The sequence below is a fragment of the Rattus norvegicus genome, chromosome 4 (assembly GCF_036323735.1).
Source record: "Rattus norvegicus strain BN/NHsdMcwi chromosome 4, GRCr8, whole genome shotgun sequence".
NCBI classification, from domain to species: Eukaryota; Metazoa; Chordata; class Mammalia; order Rodentia; family Muridae; genus Rattus; species Rattus norvegicus.
Window position 1 is genome coordinate 133,117,224 of NC_086022.1, and position 16,171 is coordinate 133,133,394.

General features: G+C 45.1%; 1 protein-coding gene across 36 annotated transcripts in view; it reads right to left on the minus strand.

Annotated features, from left to right (window-relative positions):
• Nucleotides 1-122: 122 nt before the first annotated feature.
• The window catches only part of Foxp1 (forkhead box P1), a 691,302-nt gene continuing 675,253 nt past the window's right edge, over nt 123-16,171 (minus strand). For 35 of the 36 annotated variants that reach the window (XM_063285823.1, XM_063285827.1, XM_063285826.1 and 32 more), the window contains 3 exons: nt 14,856-14,925; nt 10,224-10,390; nt 123-5,032 (listed from right to left, as the gene is read on the minus strand). In XM_063285823.1, the coding sequence (XP_063141893.1) occupies nt 4,888-5,032; nt 10,224-10,390; nt 14,856-14,925 (382 nt within the window). In that variant the 3' untranslated portion in view covers nt 123-4,887. The remainder of the gene's footprint in view (nt 5,033-10,223; nt 10,391-14,855; nt 14,926-16,171) is intronic. The other variant, NM_001034131.2, reaches the window with a different exon arrangement.

Here is a 16,171-nt window from a genome sequence, read left to right on the forward strand (position 1 = left end):
CCGATGCCAGTGAGGGCTGATTGGGAACCTGGCTTGGAGTAGCTGCTAAGAGGCAGCTTGGGGTGTGTGACTGATGTAGAGGTCAGAAGTGGGGAAAAAACTTAGTCTGTGGCAACTTTGTCTACCAGTGTGAACAACCAGCATTTTTATTGCATTTGAGAATGCGCTCATGTCAGTAATTACTACTGACTACACAACTTTTTTTTTTTTTATTGTCTGTATCCACAGACATGGAATGATGGAATTACAGTTGATGTCAAGGAATGAGATTCTTTTATGCCTTATCAAAACAAAACAAAACAATCCCTGTTAGTGGCATCACAGATACAGAGAGCACCACACTCACAACCCAGACCGCACCACCTCTACCCAGGCTCCTGGGTAGCAGGGACCGCTTTGAGTTACACTGGACCCACAAGACGCCATTAGAATTGTCCATTTGCTTCTCAGGATAATAGAGTAAAACCGAGTTGTAAACCACTTCCAGACTGTCAGGAGGGTATGGCACTGACCAACAGGTACGGAAAAGATTTAATTAGCAGAGTTTGCTTTTTGCCCTGGGAGACAGAGAGCTCAGCTAGAATGTGGAAAGGAGGAGAGACTTTTCGATTCAATGTTGTAACTGAAGAAAATAAAGGAGCTAGTGATTTATATTGTGTTTTTGGCTCTATTATTTTCTTTTCTTTTCTTTTCTTTTCTTTTAAACCAAGGCTTTATTATGGCTGAAGATGCTAAGAATATGAAGTCAACTATCTTCTGATGTGGGGAAGGGACTGGCAGCTGGGTCGCCATGCACGCAAGCCTAGACAGTTCACCCTTTGATGGCCCTAAGCCTTCTCACATGGATAGACCCTAAGAACATGGAGGTGGGTCCTCATCATGACTGTGTCTGACACATAGGTCCAATCTCCCTCATGTTTGCTTAGATTTGCTAAGAAAAGAAAGAAAAGAGTAACAAAATTGTCTTTACACCTTGGGACCTTGTAAAAAAACTTTTATACAAAGAGTTCCATATTTGCAACACTTCCCATTATTAATCACTACTTTACTGATAAAACTTTTAAAGTGTGAGCCTGGAATTTCATCATGCAAAAATATTGACTGCGGCAAGAGAGAACATTTTTTTTAAACATTTTTTTTTCTCTTTTCAAACTTAGGAACTTGTTTAAGATAGTCAAGGAGGCAGTGGTGTGATAAACACAAGAAATAGGAATGTATCAAAAACGGAGTAACACCCACACTCACTCACTCTCTCTCTCTCTCTCTCTCTCTCTCTCTCTCTCCCCACTCCACGAACCTGTACAAAGTACAAAATGTTCCAAATAATGAGGGTAGGAAAAGAAACAAATTATGTCAACTATGTTACAATTTAAAAGCAAGGGGGTTGGGGGAGGGAGGGAAGGAGGGAGGGAGAGAGAGAGAGAGGGAGAGAGAAGTGTGGAGTTTTTTCCTTCTTCCCATATATCAACATGTCATCCAGCGTTTGTAAATCAGGGGCAGGGAAATAAAGCACATGTTCAGCACTGACTGCAAACCCATTACATACAGTAGATTTGCCCCCAAAGATACTATTTTCTTTTCCTTTTTTTTCTTTAAAAAAAAGTATCATTAATAAAATGCAGTTGCACAAAAAGCAAAGATGTTTTGACAAACAGGTGTATGCATTTATTCCTTTTTAGGAACAATACCTAAAAAATAAAATAATTAAAACAAAACAAAACAAAAAAAAACCCCTCCCCTCAGCCCTCCCCCGCAAAAAGACAAAGACCCACACAGACACATCGGGATATATGTACAACCGAAGCAACCCCATTCTAGAGAAGCGACCACAATCCCCCCGAGGGACAGAATCAGAACTGTAAAAGTCAGAGTGAAGATTGCTTGCTGTAAAGCCTGAGACTTTTTCTTTTTTTTTTTTTTTCAGTTGGTTCTTCTTCGAGGCTATGACACCTGCAAAGATACATAAAACCTAATTCTTCTTTTTTATTTATTCTCTGCTACAGTCTTTAGACTAAGCATGCAAGACATACGACTAAGTGTGACTGAGTGAAAGGTATATTTTTAATTTTTTTTTTACTCATTCCCTAAAGGTTTGAACTGAGGTATGCGTACTAACAGTCCTCATGCGCTATCTTTACTCGTGTCTAGCTACACATGCTGAGAATGAACTAATCTACCAGATTTTTATCCTCTTTTGAATATCTAACCAGCAACCACTCAGTTTAGAAGCACAGGGCCCCCTTCCAATGACCCTGCCTGGCTACTGCCTGCACATCATGAAGCTGCCTGGAAAAGAGGGGGGACAGGGCGGGGCATGAATAACCACAGACTGCCCCTCTATAAAAGCACAGCAAACCTTCAGGAGTAATTGCCAAAGATGTTCTAGTCTAAGCTTACGAGTGGATGGGAATGCCACCTTTTTCTTGTGTGTGGAAATGAAAAACACTGACCAAATCATAATTTGAGAGGGGGGGAAAAACAACAACAAAAAAAAAAAAAAAAAAAAAACCAGAAGGGAACCAGAGGATAAAAGCCAAGATAAAACCAAAATTAACGCAGCGATCAGAGCACAGCCCTTAAACAAAAGTGGCATCTGAACGTTCTAAAATTCTCTTTATTCTAGAAGTGGTCTCATGCAGCCAGACACTTCTCTGTTCTCTCTGAATTCATCCTAAGTGTCTCCTCCATTATATTCTAAGTTTCAGCATCATACATTCAATTCTCTCTCTTTGAGATGATAGCCCATTCTTTCCGTAGGAGCTATAATACTATTGTCTTGGTTTCTTTTCTCTGCAGTAGCCCCGTATTTTTCTCCTTCCAGGAGTTAGTTTTGGTCTCTCTATAGATAGAGAAAAGAAGGAAAGAAAGAAAAAAATAACCTAGAAAAAAAAAAAGGAAAAACCTTTGGTTCCATTGCCTACGTAGTCTGCTAAGTGAACTCTGCTGATGGGTAGTCATTTCCCTCAGGTTAGCAATAGCCCGGACCTCACATTTGCCTCTGAATCCTTTCGCCTCCTTTGATCAACAATAGAGGATATTTGGCTTCATCAGATAAAGCATAAAAGAAAATAATTTACCTTTGCGTAATATCTTTGGTAATTTTAGAAATAAAAGGTACAAAGTATATAAATTAAGCTCCGAAAGGCTCTCAAACTAAACCCAAACAAAAGCTACGTCCCCAGATAAATAAACGTCAGGGAAGTGGGCGCAGACGGTGCGGAGGGGTTCGAAGGGCTGAGGGCCATACTGACCTAGAGCCATCACGTTCTGTGGGCCCTGGTCCTGGGAGCCTCCGTCTACCTGGTGTCCTCTTCCGTGAAGTCTGTGCTACTGGGGTGGTGGCTGTGATGCTCACATTGCAGACCGAGCTGCAGTACCGACTTAGCACACTGGAAACTGACACATTAGCGTCTGCTGAGCCCAGTCCTCATTAACTCCCATAACAAGTTCAATGTGAAGCCTCATTTGCATTAAAACAGATGAATGCCACCGAGCAGGTCTGAACCGAAGCAGACTCAGCCCTGTCACCATGCTGAGTGTACGTTGCTTAGCGAAGCTGGCTTTTTGGTCATTTTTTTGCAAACAAAGCAACCTATGCTGGTAAGGGTAACCCAAGGCCTGCAGTCCTGGTCACTTGATGATAGGAGGGGAAACCTTCCACGGCCATCACGACAGTCTAAGTATTAAGGACTTGCTTACTCTCTTCTGTTTTCTTTCGTGCCTGTGTTTCCTGACGTGGTAGCGGTTACTCACAATGGCGGGTGCTATGAAAAACTAAAAAGAAAAATCTCCAACAGTCCCCGTCCCACCCCCAATACTGCTTTTGTGAAATGAATCTGCTATGTCCCTACAGTGTGTGCGCGCGTGCGTTTCTCTCTTTTCTTTTCTGTCATTCTCGTTCTGGCAGGACGTCATGTCCCCGTGTTGGGGGGACCTTCAGGTGTAAGGTGCAGCCTTCGGGATCTTTTTTTATGGAAAAAGACCGAAACGGAATGTTTTGTTTTGTTTTGTTTTGAACTTGAGAGAAACATGGCGATGTCTATAGGAAAAATGGAATGAGTGCCAGAGAACTACAGACGAGGAGGAAAACGGCATTCAGCTTTGTATAATAAAAACGCCTATTAACATTCATCACAAGGTACAGAAAACACGAAGCCTCCAAGAGGCCCTGGGCCCAAATGGAGGCCTGAGGTCAGAACTTAAAATGGTAAAGAAGAAGCAAAAAAAAAAAAGAAAAGAAAAAAAAAAGCAATACATTAAAAAGTTTGGGATAATTATTTTTAACCCCTCCCCCCAATACACACACAAAGGCCTTCCCCCATCCCAACTGGAAGCGGAAAACAAAAACAAACCAACCAAAGTGAGTAAAGGCAGTGAAATCAACATGCAGTGCTGTGCAAATAGGTCGTCCACTGGAGTCTCGAATTCGGGCGAAGGCTTGGTCTGCAGTGCAGGTACGTGAGCTCAGTCGGGTGTCCTCGGTGTCCGGCGTCGGCCGGGCGAAACTGCAGTTCAAAGTCTGCTGCTAAAAGTGAATCCGTTTATCGAATTTACAACACTGATGTTGACTCAAAGAGGAAAATCCCAAGTACCAAACAGGTCCATCCAATGCACAGAGTACAAATCCCTTTTGTCAACAAAAAGTAGAAAAATCAAAAATACTCCCAAATGGGATTCTTGATGGCACTAAGAGTTAACACATTTCAGAGTTGTCAAAATGTAGTGAAAATCCTCCAGACTGTACAAGAAGCGGAGGACGCTTTCACTGCTAACTTTTGACGTGGTTTCTTTTCTTTTTTCTTTTTGCTTTTCTTTCTTTTTATTTTTTTTTAATTTGTTTTGCTTCTTTCCCAATCTTCGGTCTCGGGGGTCGGCCCGCCCAAGGGTTCACTCCATGTCCTCGTTTACAGGTTCGTCTTCGTAATCTCTGTCGTGGTCAAAATCTGGACTGTGGTTGGCTGTTGTCACTAAGGACAGAGGCCCTTCAGCTTCCTCGGGGTCGAGGGGTTCCTCCTTGACGTGTATGGGGTGCCTACAGAGAGAGAGAGAGAGAAAGAGAAACACACTTAGGGGAGCATCCAGATTGATGCACTGCTGTTGGGGCAACCTACAAGACCGTTTTATGGAGACAGGGCCCAGCAGAGGCAGAATAACCTTGGCCGTAGCCACGGCCGAAAGCCAGTCTTTCACACACGGTGGGAAACTTCCTTTGACTGCTGCAGGTTCGCACTGCCTACACCCCACAGGACCAGGGGCCGCATGTGCCGGGGGTTTCTGTACTACTCAGTGTGATCACAGCACAGCACTGGTGAAGAGAGTCTTGGATGCTGCTGTTTTAGACCTACTCTGTGCAGAAATAATTTCTCTTGCTTTTCAGGACGTACGAGTTACTGGAGGACCTTGTGACAGTAGTGTATGGAGCTCAGTCTACACATTTCTAAGAGATTCCTGGGGATGGTGCTGGTCCCAGGACCATACTTTTGAGTACCAAGAAACAGGCCCTGTAGTGACATCCTGGGTGGACAAATGCCACCCTGCAAATATTTATGTGAAATGAGAATCTGTAATCCGGCAGCGGTTCGAGGGGACCACTGAGCTCAGGAGGCTGGGCTAATCATGGCTTGCTGTGTGTTCTGCGTTGCTAGTTAACATGCAGAACCTGTGAAAGAACCCTCCAGAGGACGACCCCAAGCGAGGTTCCATCATTAATCAACTTCAGGCAAACACAGCAAAGAGACACCATGATACATGCTTGAAGCTCCAAATTAATGCATATTTTTACAAACTGTCAATAAGGCAAGAAAAGCCCTGCCAGGAAACACAAACGGAGAGGAAAAGGCTTGCTCAACACAACAATATGATAAGAGAGCAGAGCCCCAATCAGAATAATAACGCTGTCAGCTGTAAACAAGGCAAAACATGAGGCGCGGCTGGTAGCCGCCACTGGGACACTCTCGCTACCTTGAGAGCTGCCAACTTTCTCATTATGGATTGGGGGCTCGGTTCATCTAGAGAGGGCTGGCTCGATCACACAAAACCACTCTGATAACAAACTGCGAAAAGCTGTTCGTAAATCATATTTACAACTGATCTTTTGCCAATACAAATGGCTTTCTGTTGCAGGGGGCTTTTGATATGTAAAAGAACCATTCAAGTTAAAAACCGAACACATCTCCCGGACAGGCTGTGAGTGGGAGGGACTTATAATGGACATTATCACGTATTGGTAGTAAGAGGTGGTGCTGGGGATGGCTGGCTTCCTAAATACTTGGGTGCTGTATGAAGGCCTTGAAGGCGCCTGGAACCATTTAAAACCAAAGCGAGGCACGCTTTCGGGCTGCTCTGGAAGACAGGAACCTTCAAAATCAATTGACACTAAAATTAGTATTGCATAGGGGGAAGGGGGGCGTTGCTAGATGTCAGATAAATAGCCTGAAACAATTATGCCCACGTTCTTAAAAGCCACTTGCAAAACCAACCCAAGCCCCACAGTACATTTTCTATATGGGTTAGAGCTACTTAAAAGTTTTAATAGTGTGGTCATCCTTGCTTTTGAAATAAGGTCTGGCCTGGCTATATAGTTTGTAGAGCCCCTGAATGAAAAATATCCACAACTTTAAAGACTCAAGACATTTCAATGAGGGCAGGGTCCTTCCAGGTGTGGGGCACCAATGTACACATCACACGTCTGTGCAGTCAGCCAGCCCCGGTCACAGTGAGTGCCTGCTTCTCCCTTCCCTTTGAAGATTAGATTATTGCAAACCTTACACATAGTGGGGATTTTTTTTTTTTTTACTGTTTTTCTTTTGGCTTTTCCATTACAGTTTCTCTGGCTCTATGTGATTCCGTCTGTTGATAAGTCAGGACCTTAACAGCCGGCGTTCTCTAATCACCTTCCTTCCCCTCTGCTGTTTGCAGAGTACAGTAAACCACTGCTAGCCATTAATCTTCCTCCTTCTGTTGATTTACCTCCTTGGGATAAATGTCTAAGAATGGAACTGTAGGAGCAGAGGCCAAAACATCTTTACGGTTCTCCTGATTTATTGGGATATTAATTTGCAGAGGGGCTCTATCAAGTGAGGCTCCATCTCAGTGTCCCAAGCGTTAATTTAGAAAAACCGTCTGTGGCCTGGCGAGCAGGTGTGAGTAGAGTCCATCTTACCTTGACCCGCACCCCCAAGCTTTACTGACCACAGTGGATTTTCCTGTCTGCCTCCTGATTTCACTATCGACAACTGTGACTTCATGTCACCACTGACTCTGAGGGTGGAGTCATGTCCAGCGACAGGAATTAGCCCCTTAAAAAATTAATTTTAATCAGTTACTGAGGCTCAATTTTTAACCGGTTACTGAGGCTCAACTGCTACTCTTCCAAAGTCACACTTCCTTTCGTGCTTCAAGTTTTTAAAAGCTATCACACTTAGTTCTTAATAATCTATGGTTCGCAGGGAGCAATCTGATGACATTCTACAAAGCCTTGGAGGGAAGGCTGGGAAACCCTAGAGAAAGCAGACTTGTCTTCATGTTAAGTCCTTGCTTTACAACTGTAAATCGTTCTTTTCTAGATCCAGCCCCAAACAATGACAGACCAACTGAAGGCTCCCCCAAAGGGAGTTCCTCACACCAGAGACCTATTTTGCTCTCTCTGGAATTCACTGCATACTCACTGCCCCCAAGCATAGGTGCTAGGTGCTGCCATATCTACACAGCCTATCCCAGTGCCGCTCATACGATGGATGGCAATGCCACCAACTAGATCTACTGTGTGACAACCTGAAAATCATCATGCCAGCACGACCTTTCCTCTAAGGGGCACATGGTTAAAGGCTTCCCTCCCACTGGGCATACACACAGTGTACCATCCACAGTACAATGGGATGTACTCTTACGCCTCCCCCAACCAGGCCCACCCTTTCTCTCCAGCATCCACTATTTCCAAAATAGGTTCCTAACAGATAATGGAGCCCAAACCATCTCTCTGTTCTCTTACATCTGAGTAATCCCTTTGTACAGCCATTCTGGGAGCACATGAGCTTTTTTACCTATAGTTGACTGGTCTTTAAAGGCATTGTGTTTCCGCTCAGGGTACACACATAGCACAGAGCCTTTGGTGTGCTGGCCCTTTGGCTCCTACCAGAATGAAAGTACACGGGCCCCCGGACCATCATTATGTGAGCACCGTCTTCTGTTTTTCAAAGAGAAGGGCGATACTGTGGTGTGTGTCTCGGCAGAGTGAAGGGCAGAGAGGGCTGTATTACCACGCTGCCTACGTGCTGGGCCGGCGTCCTAACAGTGGCTTGTAAGCCTTGCTGTAAAGTTTATGGCTTGATTTATTTCAATAGACTGGAACGGTTAAAAAACAATTTGCATCCTAGCAGGGTAATGCACGCTGGACAAGAATGAAATCTCTCATTATAGACTCACTTAGCGGAAGCACGGAGGTCAGCACGACTAGCTGGCTGCCGCACTGACAGCGGTACAGCGAAGCTGTTCTAGGAAGAGAACCACGGGGCTCGGGGCGTAAACCTGACGTGCGAGCATCATGTCCTGATAGCACTGGGGGCGGGAGGGGGGCCCTTTTTCTTTCTTTCAAGCAGTTGAAGCTTTTTCTTTGCTACACGTTAGGATGACTGCTATACATCTGCCTCAGCTGCAGTTCACGCAATCCTGTCAAGCAAATGAACTATCACTGCTAGGCCTCTTGTGTGGACCTTCTTTTTTTTTTTTTAATTTATTTACTTTTTTCTGCCTATTGATCTTTCTACTAACAGGAAGGTAGTAACACGACTACACCTTGGGTTTGAACAGAAATCTAAGAAAACAGCGTGCCCTCCACTGGGTAACTCCACATACACTCTCCCAGTGGGTGGGTAAGTCTTGGAGTGACTTAGATACCAATTCACAGTAGCTCTGAACTTCCTGGACATTGACATCCAAACATACAAAATCCCTTACAACGCTGGTGAAGATCAGTGAGACAACAAGAGAGTCGGAGAAAGAGCAGCTTCCTAGAGGGAAGATGAAATTCCGTGGCAATAGTGGGAAAGGCACGCACTTTCCTAAAATGCTGGTCTGTCATTTCTGGGGGACTATGCCCACAAGTTAAAAACCATGGCTTCTACCTCTAAAGACCCCTTTCCGAGCACCCAGGGCACGGGACTCAAATGCTAGAAAGTAAAATTTCACATTTTCCCCACTATGCTGGAAGATACCATTTATCCCCTTTGTCGCTAGACGCCAGTTCACTCTGCCCGTATTTGTTAAAGGTCACATTTTCCATCCCCATCACACAAATTTCCTAAAATAAGATGTTGGTCAGTAATTCAGAAAGAATGTGCAGACAAGCAGCCTATTCTTGGAGCAGACAGTAGTGGAAACGCTGAACTGGCTTAGTCACTTAAAGTGGACTATGGTTTTGGAGAGACTCCCTGAATGGGAGACAGTCATTTGCAGCCGGGTTCACCGCACACAGAAGCATCTGGAATCGCACGGTGAGCCTTCTGTCATAGAAAGGCCCCTTCTTAGGAATGCAAAGGGGGGGGGCGCTATGGTGGAGGCGGTCACTTTATAACCTTCACCAACCACGGAGGGGCACTCTGACTCGGTGGCCTTGCCAAGGTTCGCATTCAGCCCAGGCAACCGTCGCCCACTGCTTCTTCATTCAGTTATATGTGCTCTCATTATCCTGCCGTCTGCTGCTGTAATGCTCCTATTAATTTTCCTTTGGATATTTTAAGAGCAATCTATAAATCATGCCGCCTTTCATTTGTGACATCATTAATGCTTGGTAATAATGCTGCGGTGAAGGCGGCGGCGGCGATGGGCCCAAGTGGTTAAACTTAGCACGCAGACCAAGTAAACAAGCATCTTTTTGCTCGCTCGCTAGGCTAGGCCTGCCTGCAAGTTAAGCACACCTCAGGCTTCCTCGGGGAGGTATATGGTGACCTTAGGAGACAAACTGAAGTGTGAATTAAGGAACAGTCTGAGACTCAAAGTGGAGGAAACTTCTCGATTTCTCAAAGTGTGTTCTTATTGTGGATAAAGCCAACTGCTTCTAGGGGAAAGTTACTCACTAGTCCTCTTACGCACTAACACGTGACTCCAGGGCTCCTAAGTGATCAGAAACAATAGGAAAGGTGTCTAGAAGGGCCAGAGAAGGCCTTGTGTGTATTTACAGGGAGACTGGGTTAGGGGACAGGGAGCTTCAGGCAGACAATACTCACACAGCTTGCATAGGGGATCTGCCTGGACTGCTGTCACTCTCGTTGCTGTTGGTGTGCTCCATGGCCCCGTTCAGCTCCTCCCGGATGGCGCTGGCCAGGCTGCCCAGCGTGGGGTTCCCCATGGAGGCGGTAGTGTACAGAGGTATACTGTTCTCAGCCATGGAAGCCTGTATCAACCAAGAGAAACCCAATGAAGTCACAGGGGAAGCCGGACAAGAAAGCTCTGGGTTACGGATCTGTGGTGTGTTTGATAGCTTTCGGTTCGGGTTCACTGTATCACGGTGGACAGTTTCCAAGAGCTGTAGGATTTTTGGTTTAGGAGCCTTGAGCTTCATTTGGGTAAAATATCTGGGTACCATTGAGTCTACAGGTGAAGTCGTCTGCTGGCTCCTGCCTGGTAGTCACATGGTTTAGACAAAGGTTTCTAAAATGAGGTATATAGCCAATGTCTATTTCTTTTTTTTTTTTTTAGAAAAAAATTAGAACTGAATATTTCCAGATCACAGTGAAATATAATGGAATTTTCATTTCTTTATCCACTTTGATGACTGTTCTATTGGATAGCCGAGATCTGATCAGATTATATGGCCACACGGCTCAAATTTATGAGAACTTCCATAAGCACTCATAGGAAAGGAAGAACTGGAATCATTTTTTTCTCCCCTACTATTCCCATTTAAATGATTTTTTTAAAATGAACCTGCTTAGTGAAGGCTGATATAACCAGACGATGGGAACGTCACACAACCTTTCAGCCTCAGACTAATCATGCAGAAGTTTGGAAGTGCAGAAAACTCTCCAGGGGAAAAAAAGAAAAGAAGGGGGGAAAAAAGGCTAAGTCTTATTTCCTTTATGACTAAGTATATCCCACATTAAAGGTGACAAAGTTATCCCCTTCCAAATGAGTGTCAGGAAAAAGTACTTAAAGCCCCCCTCCAATAAAACCCACCCCAAACTACAGTCTGGTAGTATACTGCTCATTTTCTGTCACCCCAGACGTAAATATGACCACCCTGTCTGCGGTGTGAACAGTTGTCAGAAACATCACTGGACAGAAGAAAGCACGTTTGTTTCCCTCAGGTAGGGAGTATGCCCAAGTGACTTTTCATTTTATTATTCAAGAGGACAGACTTGGGAAAAGAGGCAGCTGTAATTAGATGAAGATTTATCAAAATTGTCTTCTCGCAGACTACACTATGCCTGGTTCTCCATCCTAATGAGAGAGAGTATGATCACAAGACAAGCTGGCACAGTGGCTTCGGTTGGCCCGTCATGGAAGAGTCCTGACTCTTCTAGAAAAGCTGGCACCAAAGAGAAGGTATGAGCCAGAAACAAAGGGGGAAGAAGGAGCCCAGCTGCGCTGCAGAGAACCTGCTTGTCAGTCAGTTGCAGTCTTGCTCCCTGTACAGACCCAGCGTCTGCAGTATTTCCCAGCATGCCCTGAGCATGCTCTTTCCCCTCGGGAATTATCTGCTTCCTTTTTTTACAAGTAAAAAGATGAGGGTGGTGTCTCCTCATTTCCCAGTGTGGTGACTATTTCCCACTCCTTGGTAGTTTATCAGATAATCTGTTTGCATCGAGCATTTTTTGAACGCATCTTTTATCAATGCAGTAAGAAGTTTCTATTCTTTCTGGGCGGGGAAGTTGGCATAGGAATATTATTGGCAGCTGCAGCTGGACTGCCATCTTCAGCTGCCTCATGTGAGACCACACAGTGACGACACTTCCCTGCTATCTAAGTCCTGCTTACACTGTCAGCCGAGTGGCCCTCGAGTTGCGCTGTTGAATAGTCAAGATGGAGCAGAAGCTGGGGCTGATGCTACCATGATATTTTACTAGATTCCAGAGCCCCAACCTGACATGTAGAAGCCAGGCAAACAGTTGTAGGATTGTCTATTAAGGTAAGTGAGTATCAGGCTGGAGCTATGGCTCAGTGGTTAAGAGGACTGTCTGCTCTTCCAGAGGTCCTGAGTTCAGTTCCCAGCAACCACATGGTGGCTCACCACCATCTGAAATGGGATCCAGTGCCCTCTTCTAGTGTGTCTGAAGATAGCTAAAGTATACTCACATACATTAAATACACATTAAAAAAAATAAGTGAGTATCTACTTATTCTTCTTGATTCTCAAAGTGTAATGGGTAAAAACCATTTGTGACTGACATTGGGTTATGGATCATGGGCAACCATAGTGATGACAGTCACCCAGTAGCAGACCCTTACCTCTCAGACACAGTGTAAGTAACAGAGAAACAGTCTGGTCTCTTTAAACAAAACAGTAGCCACCAGGCTGCAGTAAGATCCTGAGGCCTGGGCCACCTCTGTGCCTCTTGAGTGGTACCTTGCAGAGTGAAGGCCCAGAGCACCCCCAAATTACCACCTTCAGACAGGTCCTTCCTGTAGCTGATGCTCCTAGGAGCAGGTGTACCACCGTGTCTGTAATGGACTCACTGATATAAATGACCCGGGCACAGAGTGTGGCTTCGTACCAAACCGGCACCCCTCCCCCCAGCACAGAGGTTCTTAAGGGACTGCACATGGGTCCGTAAGGACCGAGGCTTTTGGAATGTTAACTGCTCTGCGCTCCCAGGGGAAAAGCAGTCTATAAATACGAAGCTTTATGGTTACCCTTAGTTACCTCACTTTTTCAGAGCATAACGCAATCTGTCCCGAGCCCCATGTTTTATTTCTGTAGTAGATTCTGCTGTCCTATTTTATAAGTTGTATATCACACCATTATGGTGCTCGCTCTAGTAATTTTTTCTTTTAAAAAAGATATTGTTGTGCTGTTATTTTTACTTGCCTTGAAAAATGGGAGTGAGTGATAACGGAAGGGAAGGCCCTGCTGGTGGGGATCTTTATTTAATTTTCATGGCGGGAAGCCGTCTTGTATGACTGGCTGTCTACTGCTGGGGAATCCAAATTCAAGGGGAGGGGCAAAGGAGGCACTCCTTAAGTTGTTCCTGGAAAGCCGCAGGCTGGTTTTGGGCGAGCAGGGGAAACACAGAAGCATGGAGAGTGGTAGGAAAACAAAAGTCTCAGAGACGAAGCGTGAACGCATGTGTAACGATACGGCACGCTAATTGAAATTAGTCACATAGTAAAGGGAATCCAATGTAAAATGTGCTTGTAATTTTAATATCATTCCAGATAGAGCCGCCTTTAAATTCATACTTCACAAGACTCCAGGGAAAATAAGTTACTAATGCATGGTATTTACAGTGGCATAAGCCGGCTTTCATTTACTCTTGTGAAGTTACTGTGTAAACTACGAGTAATTAAAAGAAAGTGGTTTCTCCCAGTAAATTTAGTTCAGGCTAAAAAGAAATAAATAGAATTGCTGAGATGCTCAGTTCAGTGAATCTGCCTTGAACTGTGTCAGGGGCGTGTTATCCACGAGGATCCTAGGATGCTGTGGGTGAGCTGGGAAGACAGAGCAGTGGCACCCGGGATAGGGGCTCCAGTCAATATTTGTTTAGCAAGCGGTGGGAATCAGGCTGCTGTCAGTGCCTCCCCCTCCCCCATCACGCCAGGCGTTACAAGCCTTTCGGGCATTTGCTTCTCTATTTCTGCCTTCACTTGTAATGTTATGGTCCCTCAGAAAAGCCAGAGACATCACAGAATCCAACAGCCAGCTGAGGGGGTGTTACGGTATTCACACTGGACAGTGCTCGGAGGGCATGATAACCAACGTGAGATTTTCTACGGAGTGTGTGATGTAAATGTTGCAAGATTCTTTTTGCTATGTCTTCTAGACTAATCAAGGTAGGTTAAAAAAAAATCAGAAACAAAAAAAACCCTCTAGACCCCCAAAACTAGCAATAGCTACAAGGCTCCTGGCTACCTCTCTTGAGTTCTTAAGGGAGACCTGAGAATGGCATTAGGTATTTAAAAGAAGTGATACCAGATACTCCATTAATTTTTAGCAATCAGTTAGTGGTGTGGTACCTGTGAGGAACAAGAAACCTAAAGACTGGCTAGGCACACAGATGGCTCCTCCTGTGGCTCACACCTTCTAAGACTCTCTCTCTCTCTCTCTCTCTCTCTCTCTGAGGTAAGGTGTGTTTATCCATCAGTAGGAAACACACATCGCAGGCTGCGATCACTGGGCTTTTCCTGACAACTCCTACTTTTCTGATGCTTCCTGTTGTTTAGACTGACTTCCACGGGAGGAGACCAACCCGGGCCCGCCCCCACAGAAAGCAAAGGTGTTGAAATGGACCTTAATAAAGCCTCGCTTTCTCTTTAAACCTGGGAACAATGGAAGGTCATGTGACACAGCGGCCTATCATCCAGCACATTAATAGCTGTGCTAGAGTAATTACACTTGTGGTATTTTTGCCTCAAGTGAAATTCTGAAATAAGAGGATGGAAATTATGATACTGCTGATAAATATTAATAAGTGAACTTTTAATTTTTTTTTTTGCCACAATATTCAAAATGCTGAGCATCCTGCTAATGCTGAAGCAGCCCGACGCGCTCGCCTCCGGGGAGAGCGATGCTTTGTGCACTTAAGAAAAAAGTTTAACGGAATTAAAATTTAATATCTAATTAGAGCGAGGCTAATATATTTTGAAATGAGTGGGGGAGCCCGGCGCCTGTGCTGCGGACTGGGGATGGCCGTTAATCTTACCTGTAAAGCTGCATTGAGAGGTGTGCAGTAGGCGTGGCCGCTCTGCATGTTTTTAATAAGGGAAGGGTTACTGCGCAAGAGAAAGATAAAAAAGGCAAAGTTACACGCAATCCGCCCAGAGGTCCTCTCCAAGTTCTGCTTTTTAAAGTTCGATGGTAGCCTTCCACATTTTAAGTTCTTCCCCCACCCAGTCACCAAACCGAAGGAAAGTTAAGCTTTCTGTATCTTTCTTGGGGTCGGGCTGGGCGAATACCTCCGGGGATGAGCCTAGTGGTTCATCCCGGTGAAACTGCCTTAAATTATAACACACTCGGGGATATCTATCCCCCGGGGACCAGGCTGCAAAGGGTTAGCTGCTGCCAGGCTCCGGCTGGAAGGTAAGGCCTGAGTGGCAGGATGCCCGGGACTAGGGGAGGAGCTCTCGGCTCAGAGGTTTCCTTCTTAGTTACACAGGACCCCAACCCCATGTTTACTCCTCCTTTGTAAAGCAGGAGCCTCGGCTGCTGTCTGTCCAGTCTGGGAGAGCAAGCTCTGATTTGTTGCCCGTTCTACTGACTAGGTAAAAAGAAGCCACGATACTGGTTTTTAAAAAAGAAAAATAGGGCTGCCCTAGTTAAAATAAATAAATAAGTAAAAAGAAAACACTACAAAATTACATTGGACATACTGAGGGAAAAGTGTGGCTTCCAGTAGGTAATGAGGTTCATTCATCAACAGACTTTGAAGGGGACGACATTATCAATCTTTCCCCTGCACTTAGGACAATTTGGTTTTCAGTTTTTTTTTTTTTTTTTTTTCCGAGACAGGGTCTCTCTACAAAAAGCCTAGGCTGTCCTGGGATGTGCAGCCTTCCTGCCTCAGCTTCCCAGGGGCTGTCATTACAGACAGGCGCACGCCCCCACACCTAGTGTGTTGGTAATGATTGCTGCTCGAACAGGCAAAATAATTATCCCACCACATACATATGGTAACCACCACTTCCTTTCATTTGCGGGAATTGTGGGTAACACGGGAAGTATCTAGCTTTGAGGGCTCCCCGTAAGCTGCTGGATCAAAATGTGGTCAATCATCATCGGCATTAGAGACACAGGAAAAGCATTGTTCTAGGCACTGGCGTTCCAAAGAGAAATGAGCGAGGTACGCGTACACATCACACCGTTCAGTCCCTGCCGCGGAAAGCTGTGGCACTGCTCTTGGGTGGAATGTCATACCACATGGGATGAGTCAACCATGCAAAGCCAAAGCAACAGCAGACACAAGAGAACAAAGCAAGTAAAGGCTCTTACTGTGCGCCAAGCTCGTCAGAGTTTTCACCG